Consider the following 22,509-nt stretch of genomic DNA (forward strand, 5'->3'; position numbering starts at 1 on the left):
ATAATAATAATAAATTAGAAAAATAGTCAATTTAAACGTTTTATATTGTTAATATGACAATGTTTATTTACTTATTATTTACGTTTGTAAATATATAAAATTGAATATTTTTTTACTATTTATCGAACTTCGACTATTTAACAATTCTCAACGTTTAAGTCGACTATTTTGCTAAATTAGCTTAATAATAACGTTTAAGTGACGTTTTTTTTATGTCATAAGTAAATAATTAAGGATTTTTGTGATAAGATAAGGTTGTAAAATCGAGGATAGTATTGCGTCATTTGATTAGAACTGAATGTCTGAACTCTGAAGCTACAGCCTACAACACCGCATTCTACAGCTTAAAAAAAAAAAAAAAAAAAAAAAAAAAAAAAAAAAAAAACAGAACGACTCTCCCGCCATGGCCACCGACGATTACGATAGAATGGAAGATCTGAAACGATTCGACGAAACAAAGACCGGAGTGAAAGGCATCCTCGAGTCCAACCCACACCTCACAACGATCCCAAGAATCTTCGTCCACAGCCTCGCCGATTCCAAACCCTCCTCCTCCGACCGCCGCGTCCGAATCCCCGTCGTCGACCTCACCAGCCCCGCCCGATCGGCGGAGATCCACCGCGCCGCCTCGGAATTCGGCTTCTTCCAGGTGGTCAACCACGGCGTCCCGCCGGAGACCCTATCCCGCACGATCGCCGCCGTGAGGGCCTTCCACGAGCAGCCGCCGGAGATTCGCTCCCTCGCGTACCGGCGGGAGATGGGGAGCGGCGTCTCGTACCTCTCCAACGTGGACTTGTTCCACTCCAAGGCCGCCAGCTGGCGCGACACGCTCCAGGTGCGGCTGCCGCCGCCGCCGGGGCAGCTCCCGGAGATCTGCGCGGCGGCGGTGGAGGAGTGGGACCGCGAGGTGGTGCGGCTGGGCGGCGAGCTCATGGATTTGGTCGGAGAGGGGCTGGGATTGGGTGCGGGCAGGCTCAGGGAGCTGACGTGCGCGCAGGGGAGGACCATGGTGGGCCACTACTACCCGCACTGCCCTCAGCCTGATCGGACGGTGGGGATCGCCTCCCATGTGGACCCCGGCGTTTTGACGGTCCTGATGCAGGGACACGTGGGCGGGTTGCAGGTCAAGCACGGCGAGGACTGGCTCGATGTCGACCCTCTCCCCGGAGCTCTGGTCATCAACATCGGCGACTTACTTCAGGTTCTAAGAAAGCTTTTTTTTTTTTTTTTTTTTTTTTTTTTTTGGGTACAATGCAAATGTTTTCTTTTATTTATTAATTATGTTTTTGGTGGTATAGATGATGTCGAATGATGAGTACAAAAGCGTGGAGCACAGAGTGGTGGCCAATTCGAAGAAAGAAGCGCGAGTGTCGATCGCGGTTTTCTTCAATCCCAGCGATAGAAACGGAGTGTTTGGTCCGTTGCCGGAGCTGACTTCGCCGGAGAAGCCGCCGATTTACCGACAATTCACCTACTCGGAGTTCATTACCAAGTTCTTCAGTAGAGAGTTGGATGGCAGCTCCTTGAGAAATTTCTTCAGGCTTTAACACGTAATGCGTTTGCTGATATAGATTTTTTTTAAAAAAATTTATTCACATGGCAAAGGTACTTTATTGTTAATATACAGCAAGCATATATTAATTTGTGTGTGGCGATTATTGTTAAAGATTAGAATGGGGCCTCACTCAACAAAGAAAATTGTATACTTTCAGTATAAAGAATTCACGTACGAACAATAACCGGAAGTTGATCGTATGTCTGAAACGTCCCGTGTTTGGTGATATATCCTCTATCGCTGAATTTTACAAATACCACTCAAGATTTACAATGAACTTGGTGAATCTCGCGAACCATGCACGAGGAGACTGTTTCAATCTGTATAACGCCTTTTGTAGCTTGCATACTTTGTTGAAGTTTTGACATCTCTCCAATCCAGGTGGTATCTCCTGTAAACTTCTTCATCAAGATCGCCGTTTAAAAAAGCGTTCTTTATATCAAGTTTGTGGAGATTCCAGTGAAAAGTGAAAGAAGAATCCTTGTGGAATGTGAGTTGCGTACTCCTCTTCGTACAGTTCAAAGTCGGCCTCTTCAGCTTCTTGTCCACTCCTCGCCTCAAATTTGTTCCTAAACATCATCTCTCTGATGCTATCGAACAGACGACAGCTATTCTCTCTCGAATTCTTGGCGATTTGATGATTTTGGATTAGGGATTTTGAGTTCGTATTTGGGGCTTTGTATTCGTATTAGTTTATGCTGATAAGGGATTTATTTTCAATTTGTTATATTCTACGATATTTAATATTGATATTAAATTTATTTAAATTGATTTGAAATTGGTTTAAAAAAACCATAATACATCTTGACCGTCCATTATTTTGACATCCAATTTTAACTCCCGAGGTTGCAACGGAGATACATTTTATTGACCTTAGGAATTATTTCCACAACTTTTTAACATTAGGAACTTAAGTGTTATAACCCGAAAATATTGGGTCTTTTGACCACAATTTCCTCAAAATAAAATAAATGGAAATCGGTGGAGCTCGTGGATGAGGTATTTTTAAAGCTTGAAGCAACACATGACGTAACTCGGATTAGCTTAGACAATGGCTTAGATGATCACGATCTTACCCGCCGCGGAGAAGAAAGTTCATTTCCAACTTTGGATCTTCGCCCATACTCGATTTCGGATGTATTTAAACAACCTTTATTTTGTTCTGCCCCACAGTCATAGGGAGCTCAAGATACTCTCACGCCCCTCGGAGAAGCGCACCCCAAGAGAACGGGCTAATTCTTCACCCTTTCTTTCGGAATACTCTTGTCGAAATACGCTTCGGATTTGTCGAAATAGATGACTTGACCAGACGCTCTCGTATATACCTCAAGACTTAACATCACATGTAGGCACTCCTCTAAAGTAGCTTGGAAGAAAACCAAGTTATCGTCCGCAAAAAACAAGCATGAGACGTGCATTTCCGAGTTTTCGAACCGAAGTCTCCGGACGAGATCAACACCAATTTTTGAGTTGGTCTTTTAGGCACATTGTCCGAAGGTTTTACCTTTTCCATTAAAAAAAAAAGGAAATATTTTTTGGGGTTGGTGCCTTATTCAGGCTGCAAGTAAGCATATGTTATGCTTCCAATTTAATGTATTTTTTTTTTAGAAGAAAAAAAAGAAGAAGAAAGAATTTGGGAAGGAAAAGAAAACACAAACAAGCGGGAGACAGAAGGAACACACAGTCGCACCCAAGATAAATAAAAAAAACAAATATCATCGTACCACTCAACAACTTAGTCATCCACTTCGATTCAATTCAATTCGATCAGCATCGGAGAATCCGAATGGACGACCAAGTTGTGCAGAGAGTGTTCCAAGAAGGAGGTCGCGATTACTTCCAACAACAGCCCTCAACTTCAGATTCTTCCTCATCTTCGATCCTCCAATCTCTTCCTCTTCACGTCGTAAGTCCAATTCCGATTTTGATCCATTTTCACGCATTCAACTCTTTGACGATTAAAAAAAGAAAAGAAAAAGGTTGTAGCTTTATATAGAAACAAAAATGGGGTTTTTAGGGTTGTGTCTTGTTTAATTTGGTTGAAATGGGTCTAGTCTTTCGATCATGGCTATTACTTGCTTGTCAAATCCATTCAAGAGCTCCGAGAGAAGAAAGCCGGCCTTGTCACTGTTGGCATCGGCGGTCCCTCCGGTTCCGGTAAAACCAGGTTATTTCAAATTTCAGTTCAATTGAGAGAGCCCTTGTTTTTTTTTTTTTTTTTTTTTTTTTTCATTCTGTTTTTGGACTTATTTTCCTTTTGTGATTGGGTTGTGAAGCTTAGCAGAGAAGGTGGGATCGGTCCTCGGCTGCACCATTATCTCGATGGAGAACTATCGCAACGGGGTCGACGAAGCACACGATTCAGATTCCATCGATTTCGAGACCCTGATTCAGAATCTCGAGGCAAGTTTCTTTTTATATTTCTTCGGGATTGTAAACATATTAAAGCTGAATCGACTGATGTAACGAGAGTGTATGGTGACACAGGATTTGACTAAAGGGAAAGACGTGTCGATCCCGGTGTTTGACTATCAACAAAAGAAGCGTATTTCCTCGGAAACCATTAAAAGCGCCTCTTTTGGAGTGGTATATGAGTGATTATCACTTAATTGGATAAATATGGAAAGCTATGTAAACGCATTTTTTATTTTTGTGCGTGCAGGTAATAGTTGATGGAACTTATGCTCTGCATGCGAAATTGCGCTCATTGCTCGATATTCGAGTTGCTGTGGTGATTTTTCAGTCGTTATTCTTTGTTTCATTGAGAGGTATATCATACACAAGACAACACTGATAATACGATCTTGTGTATGTTTTTGTTGTTGTTGTTTAGGTTGGTGGTGTTCATTTTAGTCTTCTGTCGAAAGTGCGATACGATATTGGGGATTCGTGTTCGTTGGATTACCTCATCGACAGCATATTCCCGTTGTTCAGAAAGAACATCGAGCCCGATCTTCATCATGCTCAGGTTTATTAATAATGCTCTCTTTTTTGTTATTATTGACTTTATTTATGTTTTCCAACCATTTTGCGAGTGCTTATTATCTTCCATGATTTTTCCCACTTATCAGATTAGAATTAACAACAGTTTTGTCTCATCGTTTCGGGAAGCAATCTACAAACTTAAATCCAGAAGCGAGGTTTTTTTCATTGAAGCTGTGTTTTATACTTATGATACCATGTGTACTAGGATTACTCATTTGCATACTGTTACGATCTAAGCAAAAAGGATTTAAGTTGACTATATATTCAAATTTTGATTACAGTCTGACGATGGGCAGTCTTCTATTTTTCTTCAAGGCTATGAAGTCGAAACGGACAAGTGAGTCAAAATGGAAAATTAGCTCTGACAATTTCTTGATGGCCACACATAGATGCAGACTTTTGGATACCCTTTCATATTCACACGATTTTTTTTTTTCTTAGCTTTATTGAGATGTATTTAAGACCGCCTTCGGCGAGTGAAGAGGCAAGAATAAACGACTGGATTAAAGTGCGACAGTCGGGTATAAGATATTATCTATCTCTTGGAGACCAAAGGATCGTTGACAAAAATTTCATCATAAGGCCAAAAGCCGAGTTCGAGGTAAGGCATAGCATCTTATTGATCCGATAATTGTTCTTGCGTCCCAATCTTCGTGTAGTCTCTCCAAAATTATTATGCTGTAAGCTAAATGCCATGATGGGTTTCATGTTGTTAGTTACGCTGATACGTATAGACAAGGGTGTTAGACATTTCATACTCTCTCGAGCTTTGATAGCCATTATTATTGAAATGTTATTATTCTTACCCGTTATGTTTTAAAACATCAAAAGCAGGTGGGAAGGATGACTTTGGGTGGACTTCTTGCTTTGGGGTACAGCGTGGTTGTGAGTTACAAACGAGCATCCATGTCCGTCAACAATGGCAATGTCACAATGTCCCTCGAAACAATCGACACCCTCGACGAGACATTCATGGTTATGAGAGGCACGAATAGGAAGGTAATGCATTTTTCGTCTTCCAAGTCCATTTTGTCAAATGAGATCTATTCGTGAAATAAGTAACGAAAGCGATCAATTGATTCCGGTTGATCTTGTTTCCCTTGTAGACAGTTGGAAAAGAAGCCTTAAAGATGGGCTTCGGTGGACCTTGGATCACCAAATCATATCTAGAAATGATTCTCGATAGAAAAGGTTGAATAAAATAAAATGTATGCTAAATTTCAAGGCTGTAAAGAAGTTATTGACGGTCTATTTCTTGTACAGGTGTGCCTCGTCTCAATACGCCGCCACTCGTGTCGAGTACTTCTTCGACGAGCAATCAGGAGAGAGTTATAGCCGCGCCGAGGCCGATTCGAGTCACTCCGAACCCCGTGACTAAGCTCGACGATCTGTCTCAGCCGTGGACTCGATCTCCGACGAAATCAAAGATGGAACCTGTTGTGGCGACGTGGCATTTCACATCGGACCCTCCTTCCGATACCTCAAGAGTCGGTATGTTTTGTTTTCCCTTTTTCGTAATCGCTCTGGCCCGGAATTCTCTCATGAAGCAACCACAGGCTCTTCGAATTTCAGGGATACGATGAGGCTCGCTCCGATGCCCGATTCGTACGACTTGGACCGTGGCCTTCTTCTTGCCGTGCAAGCAATCCAGGTAAGGAGTGACGAAGAAAGATTTTTTGGAGAGAAACTAATGGTTCTTGTATTCACTAGACTCTTTTGTGTTGATTATTTCAGGCTTTGTTGGAGAATAAAGGTTTCCCAGTCATCGTTGGAATTGGTAATGTGGGTTTCAGCTTTATACGCATTTCAAGGTTTTTTTTTAGAGGTTGAGAGACAGTGTGTTTTGGTGGATGGTTTAGGAGGTCCAAGTGGGTCGGGGAAAACTAGCTTGGCTCACAAGATGGCGAATATTGTGGGCTGTGAAGTGGTGTCTCTCGAAAGCTATTACAGATCCGAACACGTCAAGGATTTCACATACGATGACTTTGCCTCCCTCGATTTATCGTTGCTCTCTAAAGTAAAGTCCTTTTTATTCCCAGTTCCCTAGCCGGGTTAAATTTTAGCCCATTATGATCGGTTTCGATATCTCATGTGCAGAATATTGACGACATAAGAAACAGGCGAAGAACAAAAGTACCGGTTTTTGATTTGGAAACTGGTGCGCGTAGTGGCTTCAAGGACCTTGAAGTTTCTGAAGACTGTGGAGCGGTACAATTACAATCGCTCAGTAATATTTTAATTTCTCAGCTTAATTTTAAGTATTTTTTTTCCTCCCCCTATTCTTCAGATAATTTTCGAAGGAGTTTATGCTCTGCATCCCGATATCAGGAAATCGCTGGACTTGTGGATTGCTGTTGTAAGAACAAATATCTTCTTTCATTTCCAAAGCGCTTGTGAAATTATATGATGTTGAATATTAATTAACTATTTATTTTTTGTTAAAAAAAAAAAACAGGTTGGAGGAGTGCACTCACATCTGATATCTCGTGTTCAGAGGGATAAAAGCAGAGTCGGGTGTTTCATGGCTCAGAACGAGATCATGATGACCGTCTTTCCTATGTTTCAGCACCACATCGAACCCCATCTCGTCCATGCACATGTTAGGGTTCTCAACTTTTCTCTTTTTTTTTTTTTGAGAAACATGTATAATCTATCTATGCTGACTTAATGCAGCTCAAAATTCGAAACGACTTTGATCCGGTGTTGTCTCCTGAGAGCTCTTTATTCGTACTGAAGAGTAACAAACAAGTAAGAGTTACAATAGTGTTTTTTTGGGTCACTATTTAATATATTTCCTTACATTTTCTTCGTCGATAACAGGTGACATATCAAGATATATTAAAAATTCTGGATCCATCAAAATTCTGTAGCTCTATTCAGAACTTCATTGACTTGTATTTCAAGCTTCCCGGGGCACCAACCAACGGTGAGTTGAAAGAAAGTGATTGCATTCGCGTCAGAATATGCGAAGGCAGATTTGCTGTGTTGATACGCGAGGTCTGTTTGTGTTTCCTGATTCCATTCCTTCCTTGTAAACTCGATTCAAATCTGCCCATCTGATTTTCTTTTACATGTATCTAAAAATAGCCCATTAGAGAAGGCAACTTCATAATTCAACCGAAAGTGGATTTCGATATTAGCATCAGTACAGTGGCCGGCCTTCTCAACCTCGGGTTGGTAAACTTGACACACACTCTTTTTTCATTCCTCTTCTTACTTACACAGTTAAATCTATCTTATACTAAATGAATTGCGATTTCAGGTATCAAGCCGTAGCTTATATTGAAGCAACTGCGTATATTTACCAAGATGGAAAGGCACGATTGTGTATATATATATATTCTTTTTAGCAAGTTACTGAAATGAACTTTTTGGGTTTATTTATTAATTTTTTATTTTTTTATTATAAAGATATTAATAGAGGTGGATCATTTACAAGACTCAATCGGCCCATACCTACAAATAAAAGGGGTTCATAAAGAGGCCGTCGAAGCTGCTGGTTCTATGCTTAAACTCGCTGGTTCTTATACGACAAAGGTTAATTTCTTGTTCATAATTGTTTCTGGTTCCAAAGAATGAAGAGAGTATCGGTAAGTGATTGATTCTGAGGATTGTGGATGCAGAGTTATCTTCAAATAGTGTTGGAAAGGTTACCGGCACTTGAAAGAAGCTCTTCCGGTATTCACACTCATCAAGCAGCAAGATTACAAGAGCTCGTTGAATTTATTCAAGCCCAGGTATCGCTCTCCACTCAAGAATCGGATCATTGATTTTGTTTTTAAATATGAAATTGAAATTGAAATTAAAATGCGTTTCTGGTCGTGCAAATACAATAATGAATCAGGGAAGTTGTTCGGCTTCAGAGTCATCGCCGATATCTCCGGTGGAAGGAGTGATCGAGGAGATGCAAGCAAGGATCCGAAGGCTCGAACGATGGCACACTATCAACACGGTAATTAATATATATACATATATCATTTCTTTATAAGAGAAAACAAAATGTACTGAACTCAAATATGCATATGTATAATTAAAATGTTTTGTGGCAGGTTTTGTGGACATTTCTGATGTCTGCTCTTGTTGGTTATTCTCTCTACCAGCGCAAACGCCTCTGAGGTTCTAATTCATCGTATCACATACATTACGTATATACAAAATTGAGTCAGTGCAACAACCACTTTTCTTACATTTTCTGATCTATCATTCAACAAATAATATATATGTATATATACATATATAATAGCGAAAACCCATTACTTTGTTTGATCTGTGTCCCCTGTTGGGGGGTTTTCAAGAGGAAATAAAAATAAAAATAAAAATTATTCAATTGTTTCTCCCTTTGAACTTGTTTTTGTACATTGATATGTTAGTATAGTAGATTATATGTGTATGTATATAGCATTGCCTTTGAGTTTGTCTTTTCTTTATCACACGTGCTTATGTTCCATCTCACACTGCTTCTCTTCATAAAAACTACCCGCACAAAGAGTCCTTGAACCGATGTTATGCTAGTGATATTTTTAGTCCTTTGATTTTTTATTTTTAGTAAAATGATCATCAACTAATTGATTTTCCCGAGATTGTGGCTCCAACGACCAGCGTGCGAGTGAGCTGAGAGCTTGCCGACTATTATGCGAGAGCTATCGAGGACCATTTGTGGGTCAAAGAAGGAGTGTGACCCAAGCAAGGCCAAAGTATATAGCCTCGGAAAATCAAATGAGCATAATTTATCTACCGCGATTTCATACTATAATTATTATTCACTAGTTACAAATTACAATAAATTGTTATGACCCGAGGTCTAGATCTTGGATCGGACGCAGTTGCAAATTTAAATTTTGATTATCAAGAACATTGATTTCCTCGAAAACAATCTCTCGTTTTGAAAAGTTATTTAGTTGTAGGCTACTTCATTAATAAACAAGTAATATGCTCTTAGCGTTGCAGCGGAATAATTAATATATTTTAGTCTAGATGAAGAAATATTGGAAATATGTCCATAAATATCTAGGTTAAAACGAATTTAAAAGTTTTTTGGAAATATTTTTATCTTTTTGATTAAAAAAAATCGTTGCGAATGATTAATACTTGTGTCTAAGGTCCAATCACTTCTTCAACAAAAAAAAATAATAATAAAAATAAAAATAAAAAATCACAGTTCATTGAACAATGATATTGTTCTCGACTTTATACATATACATATATATATATATATATACATATATATATATATATATATACATATATATATATATATATATATATATATGTATAATAATTTATAGAATAATCCACTTACCTCTTATTAATAAACTACGTCTTACTTTTCAGATGTATCTATTCTACCAATTTTTTTTTAAATTTTTTTTTCCAAATGGATCTAATGTTTTCATTAAATACCGAACACAAGAACGCATTCCCATCTGCCTGAAGTCGGATATGAACAAATCAGTTTCCTAGTACTTGAAACATAGAATGCAAGAATTCGTAACTATAATAAACTTCTCCAGGTCAAATTGTCTCTTGAAATATGTATATATAATTTATTTTTTGTTAACTTGAAATACATATGATAATTTGGCAAAAGTTTAAGAGGCAACATCTCTGTGCACTACAATCCACCATAAAAAAAAATAATAAAAAAAAAACGTAATAGCAATCATTTAGATTGGGCAAACTTTTTAAAGCTTTCTGAAAATGCCTTTAAACTCTCAGGATAGTCGTTCAAGAAATAGGCAGCAATGGCTACTAGAACAATCAATATGACGAGCCATAAACCCAATTCCCCTGCAAATATCACAACAAGAGTCATTTAGATTATTAAACCAATTACATTGGGCAATCAAGTTCAGCTCATAGTAGTCGTGAATGAGAAGAAACATACGTTCTTTCTTGGCCTCCTTGATTATCGTCACCCTCACACTTGCGTCCATGGACGCAGAAGCCAAAGCCCTTCATTCACAGTCAAGAAAAGCATAACTTCCTTTTATTTTTCTTTCCTTACTGAATAGACAGAATATTAACCAACACAAGAGGCAAAAGCAAGTACCTTGAATCGCGAGAGAATCTCAGTGCAGTTACAAAGCCAAGGTGTGCCTTTTTCACCACTTGATGTGTCCGCATAGTTTTCGAGTTCACAACCCACACATCTCCCTGAGTTGTTCCACTGCAGTCATTTCTTTTTAAAATAAATCAAGTGTTCTCATCTCATAAAGTGTCAATACCAAAATTGTACAAGACGGAAGTCAATAAAATTAAACCAAGGACCAAAATATTTACTGGTCAACTCTTATAATCTTCGGAGCATTCCAATTATTTTCCAGACCCTTCAGCATAGATATCGAGACCAACCAGAATCGAAGTAATTTATCATATTGCAAAGCACGAAGTTTTACCATGCAAGGAATTTTCCGTCGCCGGAGACATCAAAGGCTGAGATTGGGTCGCGAACAATGGCCTTTGAACAGATCTTTTCCCACGTAGATGTATTCCATGTCGTAATGCTTCCACCTTTACCTATACCATACAATAACTAAACTCAGTGGAACAATAATAGAAAATAAATAAAAGTATAAGAAATTGTCTTAGATCTATACCTGTCACCGCAGCAGTATACAGAACCATTTTGTGGTCATTGACTTGAGAAAATCTGCACCCGCAGAATAATTCATCCTGTATATCACGCTACCTCATTACTCTCCAGAATCTAAAAACAAATCGCAAGTCGAAGAGTAAAATTTGGTAACCTGAGACGAGGATGTCACGAACCTCGCTCAGATTACTAATAGGAAATATGATTAACGGAACACAAAGATAGTTACCCGGCTTTCACGAGATCCGTTCTCTACCAAATAGGAACCTCTTCCTCTTCTGTATCTTCTATCCTAATATCTCTTATTTATAGACTAACTACTTTTACCTATTCTATTTTGCCCCACAAATTATCTACTGATCATTATAAATCCCATCTTCCTTAGATAATAACAGAAAACTAGGTTTTTTACCGAGCTACAAACCGTACACGGATTAAAACTTTTGCTATTTTCTTCTCTTTATGGTAATAGAGATATAATTTTTACCCAATAATAAAGATAAAAGATTATACATGATGGAGCACAACACTACAGTTGTGATCATCGTTACACCACCAAAAAAAAAAAACACGATCAATGCACGAAATTGATAGCAGTGAGAACATACATTTTCCTTTGCTAGAGAAGCTACAGTTCTCGAAGAAACTACATCCCATACTCGACACCCACCACTTCCCAGAGATATCAGAAACTTCCCATCAGGGCTGCCAAAACAACAACCCTATCAGTAACTATATAACACCAAAAGCAGAGAGTAATATTCTAATAGCACTATATACCTGAAATCTAAATCCTTCACACTTGCATGGGCTTGAGACTCATCAAGAATTATATCCATGCTAGGCCATTTGAAAACCCGTAAATTTCCGTCCTGTACTGCAACAAAGAGAGATCATTAGCCATACAGGAAAAAAAAAATCAAATTTAGGCTCCGCTAATGTGTCGTACTTCTTCATCATAATCATCATGTTATCATGCTAACGAGAAATTAGGCCCAATAAAACCCATCTAAACCCTATGCATAATATTAGTATGTGTGTGAAGTAGAGCATGTTGTATACCTCGCCGCCAGATGCGAGGGCAGAACCGTCATTGTTAAATGCCAATGCTAACTGTTGATCAACATCCTCCAATGGTGTAAGCTTTTTTTCAGATTGCTTGACGCCCAGTTTAGCATCACCCTCGGAGCTATCTTCTTCGTCCCATTCGAACCATCTGTACGAGAATTATTCAATGATTACCATCTAGCACTGATTTTTATCCTTGCTAATCTACCCCTAATTTTGATGCTGAGCTCCTGTACTATAGTGCTTAAGAAACGGACTTTAATTATGACTAAATCGGTATATTTATTTGCACTGAATTGCGGAGATGCGAAATTTAGCGATTAAGAAACGAACTTGCAATTTTTCGGAAAAGCACAAACGAATCCATCGCCGTTGGGGTGAACCGCCATTCGATAAGGCAGATCAGAGGCGGTGATATGCTTGGCGACCTGAAAATGGAAACGTAAACCCTAACGAATCGAAGTTGGATTACAATTGAGATTAGGAAGGAGAGAATTGAGACTGACGGGTTGATCGGAGAGAGCGTTATTGGCGAAGTCAAAGTCAGTGAGGACGACGGCGTTGGGGATGCCACTGTGGCCCTCGCCACCGCCGCCGGCCAAAATGACGTGGCTCCGATGCCAAGCCACGGCGTAGAAGGGAACGCCGTACTTGTTGAAATTCGCCATCGTTGCTCCAATTCACTTCAGATCTTCTTTCTTTCTCTTTATGCTCTTCTTTTTTCCCTCAGATTCTCTCTTTCTTTTTCATTGATGGCATTAATTGTCCATTTTTTTCAAATGATATCCCAATAATGTCCAATTTACATATTTGCACCAAAATAATTTTCATTTCCAATCCACAACACTATTTTCCACACGGAAAAAAAAAAATTCTCTTTTTATACTTTTCAATTTTACATCTTATCATTTGCATATAAACTCTTCTATTGATTTTTTATGTCAATAATAATACTATAAATATTATATTAGTCTCTATAATAATATTAAATATTACATTTATAAAAACTAATCACATTTTTTTTATATATTAATTAAACATTACATTACATAGATAAACTTTAATATTACATTCGAGACACACATATTTTATTAAATATGTGATGTGGTTTAAGTCATGTAGTACATTATATATTTTATTATTGTTATGTTATTTAATTCTTTTTAGTTTATGATATGTAATTTATTTTTATAAAAAAATAATTAAAATAGGTCAAAATTATAAGGTATATTTTTTTAGAGACTATTTTGCAAATAAAAAAGTGTTGCACTAAAATGATGTGGGTAAATGGTGTAACACCAAATTTGATTATACACAATTCATCATTATTTTGGTGCAAAAAATAGTATGAGTTGGAGCAAAACCAACACTAAAACCATCACTTTTCACACCAAAATAGTGTGGGTTGAAGATGGAAGAATGGTGGTAGCTTAAAAAAATTAAAATAATAATAATAATAGTAACCACTTCAATAAAATGGGCCAACCATCCTTTTGTTTTTTGTTATTTTTTTTTTTTGGGAAAGTTGTCACTAAGAATGTCAGGATGTATGTTAAAATTCTAAGAAGCAAAGACGGAAAATCTTAAGGCCATTTTAGCTAGCTTGTGAGCAATCACGTGACAAGATCTAGACGTAAAACTAACATAAAAAAGTGAAATAAAAGGAGAGAAGACGGATATCTTTGAGAACAAACTTGAGGTCATCTGCGGGCCAGGCACGGACACACAAGGCCAGGAGGGGCCGTGCCCCCTCTCAAAAATTGTAAAAAAAATTAATAAATTTATTTAATATAAATTATAATCATATAAATAAAATGAAATGTATAATATTTATATTTTTCAATAATTAAAATTATAACTTTCGGCTCAGCGGTCTTTGAGTCAGTCCTCTCTCGTCAAGGTCATTGGATCCTTCCAAAGATAACCAATTTTGTGCTCATTAATTTTTTATAAATAGAAGGGAAAATGACACAAATATACCATGTGTTTTAGTGAAATGTCGAGTTTAACCTTTGGTTTTCAAAAATGTCGAGTTCATACAATCTGTTTAACTAAAATGACGAAATTATACTATTTGTTTAACTAAAATGACGCAATTATACCCTGAAATAGACAACAGCACCACAAATCTTCTTTTTAATGAATTTTCATTGACGTTGACTATAATATTTATATATAAATACCAATTATCTTTATTCATTCACATCATATATGTAATTTATTTAAAAACTAAAAAATAAACAACAGTCTCTTAGTCGTGAAAAACACAAAAAGATGCAAATGGGTACAAATCGACAATTGATAGTCATTAAAATCACAAATTCGAACATATAATCAAGGATTTAGAGTTGCAATTCGAACACGGAATGAAATAATCTATTGGGAGATATGAATTTTATTATGAATTAATGACATTTTTGGCCCCTCGTCTTTGACCTCTTTAACACCTTGGTCTCTTATTAAAAAAACCTGCAGTCTTGACCCATTATGATAGTCACTTTTTCAATTTCAGTCATTCTGTTAAAAAAAACCGTCAAAACAGATGAAAAATGGATCATGTGCTTATCATGTGCTTTTTAAATGAGGACAAAATCGTAATTTAATAATAAATTAAAAAAACAAATCATATTACAATTAAAATTAATAAAATAAAAAATAAATAAAAAATATGAAGCGGGGCTAGGGCTCCGAGGCACCCGATTATGAAGCGGAGCACGTCTTCCCTCGAGAGGCAGCAGAACTTGTCGATCAGGATCTTCGCTGATGTGGACGACGATCGGTTCGGGAGGAGGTTTCCATTGCTGTCGTTGGTTCCGTCTATGTTATTCAGCCATTTCCCGTTGTAGATGAGCGAGAATCGCTTGCTCATTCCTTTCCACACCACGCTTTTGCGGACCACGAGGCGCTTCACTCCTTGCTTCATCATCTCTAGCGCGTCGATCAATATGTCGAAATAATTACAGTTTGTTTATGAATCGATTACCATGAAGCAATTAACAACTAAAAATTGAATCGATTGGCAACGCAAAAATCAAGTACGTGCAAAAGAAACATAACAACCATTCTTTACAAACGAGCCCTACAATAAGTTAATCACATCTTCATGCTTAGCAATCACGAATCCAATCTACCACTCAAACCAGGATAAATGACAGCATGAATAGCTATTAGAACACGATGGTCACTTTCACATTTTTAAAAAAAAAAAGAAGAAAAAAAGATCAATGCTAAGGGCAAATAATAAGACACCATTATGAATCTATTTTTCCAATGTGATTCTAGATAAACTCTACAGTCAACAGAGCAAGTTAAATGAACCAAAAGACATTAACAAGTCATAAAGAAACTACTGCAGAGTCGAGCACTAATTACAAACTAGAGAGATTTAAATTTCAATGAACCAAACCGACGAACAAAATTATAATTGCAAGATAAAGAACAAACCTTGTGGCCGGATCAACCTGTCTCAGCAGAGAGTTATTCCTAACAACGAACTCCGAGACCGGTGTTTTCAATGCCTTTTCCTGATCGTACAAACTGTCGCTCCTAGCCAAGAACGCGACAATGTCGAGCGAATTGAGAATCCCTACAAATCTCTGATGCCTCATTTTCGCGTTCTCAATCACCCCGACCACTGAGACCCATAGACACAGTCTCTCAATTTTGTCTTGTCAAGCAATAAAAGATTTCAAGTACATTCCAAACTCACTCACAAAAAATCTCATGAACAAGATGAAAAGTCTTTGCATTGACAACCCAACAAGAGAAATGAACAAGATTCATATAAAGCTTACCACTTTCAAGTCAAAAAGACCGTCAAAAGGCTGATATCCGGCGATCCCAGAAAAGCTCATCTCCGTCCCCAAAATAGCCTCTTTCCCATTCTCAACAATCCAATCCCTAACCAACCCCATCGACAACTACCAAAAAAAAAAAAATCCAAATCCGTCAAAATCAAAATCAAACACAAACCCACCAAAATTCGAACCAAAATAACCAACCCCAGATAAAAAAATCTCCCCAAAAAAATAATTTCTTGATAAAAAAGAACCAACCTTGTTATCTGCCAGACCCAGCTCGATAACCCCATCCGGGTTACCCGACCAATCGCGGTGATTACCCCTTGGTCTGGCGTCGTGGCGGCTCACGGTGGCGTCGTCTCTCCTCAGTTGGCGCGCGCGGTGGTGAAGACTCGGGCGAGAGTGATGGCGCGGAGCAACGAAGAAAAGAAGATGAAGAGATGGAAGTGAGTATGGTGATGATGAAGCTCGGTGTTGATACAATGGCCGAATTTTTTTTCTTTTTGTCTCAGGTCTTGCGCGCGCGAGTCAGGAGAAGAAGAAAAAAGAAAGGAAGGAAGAAGAAGAACGAGATTACATAATTACCCTACACAATTCGCACGTGACTTGCACGCGATGAGTATCCGTCAATTTTGACAGAAAAATTTACAGAAGTATCAAATATGAAAATTGGCTGATCATAATGGGCCAAGATTGTAGGTTTTTTTAATCAGGGACCAATGTGTTAAAGAGGTCAAAAACGAGATGCCAAAAATGTCATTAATTCTTTTATTATTTAATTTTAATTTAAGGCTAATTTTATTTCAAAATTTGGAATTTGAAAATTAGGGTACTGATTTCGATTTGATTCAGTTTTTCTTATATAAGAGTTAATATCAATGAAATGGAGATTTGTGATACTGTTATCCATTTCAGGATAATTGCGTCATTTTAGTTAAACATAGGATATAATTTCGTCATTTTAGTTAAACAGAAGGTATGAACTCGACATTTCTGAAAAACAAATGTTAAACTCGACATTTCACTAAAACAGAGGGTATATATGTGTTAATTTCCCTAAATAGAATTAGCCTTTTATATTATTATTCTCTTTTGTATTCTAAATGTAATATGTCTTTCTAGTTAATAATTCTGAATATAATATGTTTTTTTAAGAACATATAAATTAGAGCTATTTTTTAATTTCATATACAAATTAAATTGAGTTTATGAAAATTAAATAATTCGTTGTTACATAGTATCTCAAAACTCGAGGAGTCAGAGCTATTGTCTATTTTGTAAGTTTTTTTTATTATTAAAATCCTATTTAACTTTGTATGAATAGATTTTGAACTAATTTTTCAGAATTTATTTTCTTCACATTATACATTAATCAAACAGATTCATTCATGTTAATATGAGAAATGACTTTAATGAAATAAATATAAATATGAAATTTTTTTGCTAGAATTACACCTATATTCTTTTTTATAATAAATCTATATCAGTTGGAGCTGATATAAAAACGACAAATAGACCCATTTCTTATACCAGTTGGAGCTCGTCACCGTATATTTTCTTCTGAAGTGGGATTTATTTATTTAGAAGAACCAACACTACACTATGTTCTTAGACTCTACATTAGAAAGCATGCGAGCTTGATAGTTTGACAAGGCTAAACTCAGACCGAACATTGTAGGAGAGAGGCTTACTTACTAATTTTTCTAACCGCGGGTTCTATAATGATAAATGAATCGATTGCGCGACTATAAAATAAAAGTGTATAAACACATCATCTAGTTAGAACATGTTGTACATATTATTTCACGGTACAAATGATATCATTAGGGACATTTAATTACAAATTACAAGGAAATTATATAAGCTTTAATAATGAGGCCATTTTCTACATATATTTTTGGGGGATTTACACTGAAACCCGTCGCCATCACTCTATGTAGGAGGTTGTTTATTCAACTCTAGCTAAACTGAGACTCCATTGATTTGAGTTTCAACAGAGCATACGCAAGCACAAACAACATTGATTTGAGTTAAACGCGCTTATAATTATTGGTTTAAACGTTTGCTTTTCTTTACTTTTTTTCCTTTCAGGAGATGAGATAACAGGACAACATTGGATTTTTATAAATCATAAAAGTCTAGGGACCTACATTTACATATAAATATAGTTATATGTTAGATTACACGCGCGCAATCGGGTCTAAGGGCTTTGCATTGAGGGTTGAGGATAGCGTAGCGACGGCTTCTCCGACGGTGAGGAAGAGGGTGTTGGGCCTAGCGACCAGCTCTCTCGTCTCCTCTGCTCTCTCTAGCTTTTCCATCACCTCTCCCAATGGATTCACCAATACAAGCTGTCATATACAATTTAGCATTGAGATCAACAACATATATATGCAGGACCAGCCCAAACTCATCTGATCTCATTAGGGCCTTAGGCAAATTAATATTTTGGGACCCTTCGATAATAGTAAAAAATTAAATATAAAAGAAAAAAATATAAAAGTATAAATATTTTGGGTATATATATATTTAAAATTTTGGGCTCATCTCAATTGAATGCCCTAGGCACCAGCCTTACTCGCCTATAATCAGGGCTGGCTTTGTATATATGTATGTATATAGATGAGTTATACCTCAATCCCTTTCTTCTCAACCGCCTTGTTCAAGTCCTTGATCAAGGTGACGCCGGTGGTGTCGATGGCGGTGACAGCGGAGAGGTCGAGGACAAGGTATTGAAGGGAGTCAGAGTCGGAGTCGGCGATCCACCTGGCGATGCGCTCGTTGAGGTACAAGGTGTTGGCGAAGCTGATGGCGGCCTCGACGGCGAGGATGAGGAAGCCGGGGACGGGCTGGGCGTCCTCGTAGTGGTGGAGGTTGCGGTAGATTTGGGTCCCCGGGATGGCCCCGAGGAGGGCGGTGCGGGGGCGGGTGGCCTGGATGAGGATCTTGAAGACGGAGAAGGCGACAGCAATGGCCAGGCCTTCCTGGACGGAGATGAAGAGGACTCCGAGGAAAGCGACGAGGAGGACGAGGAAGTCGAACTTGTCAGTGCGGAGGACGTTGAGGGCCGCGGGGACGTCCACGAGCCCCACCACTGCGCTCACGATGATGGCCCCCAGCACCAAGTTCGGGGTGTACTCGAAGAGGGGCATCAGGAAGAGGAGGGTCACCATCACCGTCACAGACATCACAACGTTCGACACCGCCGTCTGCGCACCCGCGTTGTGGTTCACCGCCGACCGGGAGAAGGCCCCCGTCGTCACGTAGCATGACGTCGTGGACCCCACGATGTTCATCACCCCGATCGCCATCATCTCCTTGTTCCCGTCCACCCGGTAGTCCTTCAAAGCCGCAAAAGTCCTTCCCACCGCTATCCCTTCCTGTCTTTCACTTAATTCATCACTTCAGGGACAGAGCTACAGTGGATCGGGGGGCTATAGCATCCCCTCAGTATATTTATACATTGTCAATTTTTTTATTTTTAAAATTTACAAATTAGTCCTCCGAACTTTTTTTTTTTTTTTTGCATATTAGTATTTCTAATTTAGGTTTCGGCTCTGTCTCTACTTGTTGTATTATATTATAAATTGATTCTCTATCTCTCTCATGTGATCACTCACAGTTACGGCCATGCCCTACTGTGTTCGTATGCGTACTAATAATTAATATGGGTCAACATACTTGGTCGTCTCGTATTAACTCAACTTATTATTTGAGCGTGTTATTTGTTGAATTATTAGTTGGCCGGTTGTGTTATTGTGTGGTTTGTATCATAAATTGGTTCTCAATAATTCTCTCTCTCTATCTCTCTCACTCATGTGATTACTCAACTTGGTTTTTGGTTAATAATTCCAAATCCTTTCTGGCCTAGAAAAAACAAAGTGTGGACAAGGGAATATTTAGCCATAATATAATTAATTTATTATATGTGTTGGGTTTTTGGAATGTCTGTTTCACGTGAAAAACAAAAAAGTACAAATGAATAATAGAAAAAAAAAAAAAAAGATTGGAAATAATGTGGATGTGAATTTCTTACCGTGAGGGAAATAATGCCAGTGACAAAACCAGTCTTGATGGTGAGACCCAAATGGGATCCATGGAAACGCAACATGTTCCATGAAGGCGGGTTCAGTCCTTCCTCTAACTTTCCAATCTGATAATAACACCAAATTGTTAGATATATTTATTTATACATGACATCAAGGTCTTGTAACGCATCAGTAAAAAAAATAACCGTAGAGTGTGATTAATTACGTACCACAGCGATTCCATGGTGATTAGCTTTGGAAGCGAAAACAATGAGAGTTGAGACAATCACACATGCCAGAGGAGCTCCAGCTGAGACCCAGAACAAGTTTGGCCTTTTCATGCTCTGAAAAATATAAATCATTATGACACAACTTTTTTTTTTTTTTTTTGTCTCATATACGTATTTACAATTAGCAGAGAACTTTGTCTATATGCAGAAAAGATAAAAACCACAAGCAACAAAAGAGCCATGCAGATGCAATTTAACAGCTTGTAAAAGTCTTCATAATTTGATTTTCCCAAAATAAATAAATAAAAAATTGGGTAGATGGCGCTCTCATGAATTTATTTCACATGAGGCCTTAATTAATGTGGTCCGGTCAATGTAACAAACAAGGACGGTAGTACTGTAGTAGTTGATAAATAAAACAAAACCATTTTATCCAGAGCTGTAAAATTGTAGGTGAAAATGAAAAGATTTGGAGGAAAAAAGAACGTACAAGGTGTCTGGCGAATAGAAGGAGCGTAAGAAAGCAAACGCCCATCAGAATTGTTTGCCAGGACCACTGCCAGATTGTAATATGAGATTAATGGTAATGAAGCAGATAAATAATTAATAGGGCAATCAATTAATCAATTAACCAACCTCGTGAGTGGTTTGGAAAACAGAGGCCAAGACGGGGACGATTCCCATTTGGTTGGTGAAGTGGGTGATGCCGAGGAGGCTCTTGAGCTGCTGGAGCGAGACGATGATGGCGGCGCCGGCCATGAATCCGACGAGTATGGCTTTGGACAAGAAATCGATGAGAAAGCCGAGTCGCAGGAAGCCGAGGGAGGCCTGCACCACCCCCGCGAAGAAGGTGGCCGTCAGCGCCACCTCCAAATACAGCCCCGGCTCCTCCGCCGGCGACACCTCCTGCCGCAGCATCGACCCCATTATCAGCGACGCTATCGACACCGGCCCCACCGCCAAGTCCCTCGAGCTCCCCAGCACCGCGTACACCAACGGCGGCACAAAGCTAGAATCTAATTAATTGATGACTCGGATATTAATATTAAGAAGTGATGAATAGTGATGAATAGTGATGATGATGAGATGAATAGTGATGTGTACATAGGCCGACGATGGGGGGCAGGTTGGCGAGGTTGGCGTAGGAGATGCCCTGAGGGATGGCGAGGGAGGCGATGGTGAGGCCGGCGACGAGGTCGGACTTGAACTGGGACAGCTTGTAGTGTGGGGCCCACTGGAGGATCGGGAATATGTACTGGGCCCACATCACCCACTGCCTCCCCCTCGGCTGCCCTTTGAACTGCCGGAGCGGGTCCTCCGGGAAGAAAGTCTCCTTCAGCTTCGCCACCAGCTTCGACGCTGAGCTCTGCGCCGGCGGGCCCACCACCGCGTGCTTCATGCTCTCGTCCCTCCTCATCTGATCTGATCTTTTTTTCTTACTATTACAGACACTAGTCTCTGATATTATTCACACTGAATTCACATAAACAAGTGTGCCATGGGATTGCCTTACTGTTGCTATTATTATTATTATTATTGGCTCATTCGTGATTCCTGATTCGTGTTTCGTATCGTATATATATATATATTATATGTAGAGAGAGAGAGAGAGAGATTAATGAATAAATGAATAGGGTCGGCCTAGTTACAGATTAGGGTCGGCGACGCAAAATTATTTATATTGTTTTGATTTGCCACAAAATATAGGGGTGACGTGACGTGGCAGCTCTTATGTACCACATGGCATATTTGACGTCCCACTCTCTGATTTAATTGACGATTTAACCCTCGTAACTATTTATTAAGTCTACATGCAATCCTATTCTCTCTCTCTCTCTCTATCTCAAGTCTCAACTCATATAACAGACTTTCAGGGGATAGTTAATTTATTAAGTGATGAGTCAAAGCTTTGATACTCATCGTCCTATTTTTTTGCCACCTCACCCTTTTACACCCACTTTGTTCTTTCCTCTTTTTTTTCTAATAATATTCTTTTCTTTTACATCGTCTTTTGATACCACATACAATCACTCGTCCGGCCGAGTGTTGGTTTTTCTGGACCATTATCTATCCTTTGAATGGGAAATTATTTGAGGTTGATATGTACATCTTTGGTATTATCTTAAAAAAGTATTTCGACTCGTTCTGTATGTGATGGAGAAAATTTAGGCACTTCCTATGCTCACCATAGGAAGTGATTTGTGGGGATAAATTCTTAAGTACAGTTAAGATTAAATTTTATTTATTTTCA

General features: G+C 38.5%; 4 protein-coding genes across 5 annotated transcripts; 2 read left to right on the top strand and 2 right to left on the bottom strand.

Annotated features, from left to right (window-relative positions):
• Positions 1-258: 258 nt before the first annotated feature.
• Positions 259-1,727, top strand: LOC149401853 (1-aminocyclopropane-1-carboxylate oxidase homolog 4-like). Its single transcript, XM_089610207.1, has 2 exons — positions 259-1,201; positions 1,299-1,727. The coding sequence occupies exons 1-2, from the start codon at positions 404-406 to the stop codon at positions 1,545-1,547; spliced, it is 1,047 nt and encodes a 348-aa protein (XP_089466333.1). The 5' UTR covers positions 259-403; the 3' UTR covers positions 1,548-1,727.
• Positions 1,728-3,067: 1,340 nt separating this feature from the next.
• Positions 3,068-8,930, top strand: LOC149401854 (P-loop containing nucleoside triphosphate hydrolases superfamily protein). 2 transcript variants are annotated; one of them, XM_089609366.1, is made up of 26 exons: positions 3,068-3,461; positions 3,610-3,722; positions 3,832-3,958; positions 4,043-4,141; positions 4,218-4,286; positions 4,389-4,523; positions 4,627-4,695; positions 4,822-4,877; positions 4,982-5,141; positions 5,372-5,539; positions 5,647-5,731; positions 5,804-6,031; positions 6,097-6,191; positions 6,275-6,317; positions 6,400-6,557; positions 6,638-6,748; positions 6,828-6,896; positions 6,996-7,139; positions 7,214-7,288; positions 7,361-7,537; positions 7,628-7,713; positions 7,803-7,857; positions 7,952-8,077; positions 8,164-8,277; positions 8,385-8,492; positions 8,590-8,930. In XM_089609366.1, the coding sequence occupies exons 1-26, from the start codon at positions 3,342-3,344 to the stop codon at positions 8,653-8,655; spliced, it is 2,856 nt and encodes a 951-aa protein (XP_089465492.1). In that variant the 5' UTR covers positions 3,068-3,341; the 3' UTR covers positions 8,656-8,930. The 2 variants fall into 2 exon arrangements, with proteins under 2 accessions (XP_089465492.1, XP_089465493.1); XM_089609367.1 differs by having other exon boundaries at positions 5,375-5,539.
• Positions 8,931-10,032: 1,102 nt separating this feature from the next.
• On the bottom strand, positions 10,033-12,907 carry STL2P (SEC12P-like 2 protein). Its single transcript, XM_089608104.1, has 10 exons — positions 12,707-12,907; positions 12,534-12,628; positions 12,195-12,348; positions 11,913-12,004; positions 11,741-11,837; positions 11,137-11,212; positions 10,936-11,056; positions 10,590-10,706; positions 10,425-10,492; positions 10,033-10,327 (listed from the first exon to the last, which is right to left on the bottom strand). Exons 1-10 carry the CDS (start codon positions 12,866-12,868, stop codon positions 10,200-10,202), a joined length of 1,110 nt encoding a protein of 369 aa, XP_089464230.1. The 5' UTR covers positions 12,869-12,907; the 3' UTR covers positions 10,033-10,199.
• A 5,193-nt stretch (positions 12,908-18,100) lies between these two features.
• AST91 (sulfate transporter 91) lies at positions 18,101-21,890 on the bottom strand. The gene is made up of 7 exons (XM_089609310.1): positions 21,363-21,890; positions 20,895-21,274; positions 20,749-20,814; positions 20,259-20,372; positions 20,037-20,153; positions 18,634-19,380; positions 18,101-18,351 (listed from the first exon to the last, which is right to left on the bottom strand). Exons 1-7 carry the CDS (start codon positions 21,673-21,675, stop codon positions 18,181-18,183), a joined length of 1,908 nt encoding a protein of 635 aa, XP_089465436.1. The 5' UTR covers positions 21,676-21,890; the 3' UTR covers positions 18,101-18,180.
• Positions 21,891-22,509: the final 619 nt, after the last annotated feature.

This window comes from Urtica dioica, chromosome 3 (genome assembly GCF_054948205.1).
Source record: "Urtica dioica subsp. dioica isolate 48M chromosome 3, U.dioica_male_clone48M_v1_H2, whole genome shotgun sequence".
NCBI classification, from domain to species: Eukaryota; Viridiplantae; Streptophyta; class Magnoliopsida; order Rosales; family Urticaceae; genus Urtica; species Urtica dioica.

Coding starts and splice junctions, on each gene's coding strand:
- LOC149401854 (XM_089609366.1), top strand. CDS start 3,342: ATGGACGACCAAGTTGTGCAGAGAGTGTTCCAAGAAGGAGGTCGCGAT. Junction 7,289..7,360: donor TACTGAAGAGTAACAAACAA/GTAAGAGTTACA, acceptor CGTCGATAACAG/GTGACATATCAAGATATATT. Junction 7,714..7,802: donor GCCGGCCTTCTCAACCTCGG/GTTGGTAAACTT, acceptor TTGCGATTTCAG/GTATCAAGCCGTAGCTTATA.
- STL2P (XM_089608104.1), bottom strand. CDS start 12,868: ATGGCGAATTTCAACAAGTACGGCGTTCCCTTCTACGCCGTGGCTTGG. Junction 12,629..12,706: donor ACGCTCTCTCCGATCAACCC/GTCAGTCTCAAT, acceptor TTCCATTTTCAG/GTCGCCAAGCATATCACCGC. Junction 12,005..12,194: donor CCCTCGCATCTGGCGGCGAG/GTATACAACATG, acceptor GTTGCAGTACAG/GACGGAAATTTACGGGTTTT.
- LOC149401853 (XM_089610207.1), top strand. CDS start 404: ATGGCCACCGACGATTACGATAGAATGGAAGATCTGAAACGATTCGAC. Junction 1,202..1,298: donor ACATCGGCGACTTACTTCAG/GTTCTAAGAAAG, acceptor TTGGTGGTATAG/ATGATGTCGAATGATGAGTA.
- AST91 (XM_089609310.1), bottom strand. CDS start 21,675: ATGAGGAGGGACGAGAGCATGAAGCACGCGGTGGTGGGCCCGCCGGCG. Junction 20,815..20,894: donor TTTTCCAAACCACTCACGAG/GTTGGTTAATTG, acceptor ACAATCTGGCAG/TGGTCCTGGCAAACAATTCT. Junction 20,154..20,258: donor ATCACCATGGAATCGCTGTG/GTACGTAATTAA, acceptor TGTTATTATCAG/ATTGGAAAGTTAGAGGAAGG.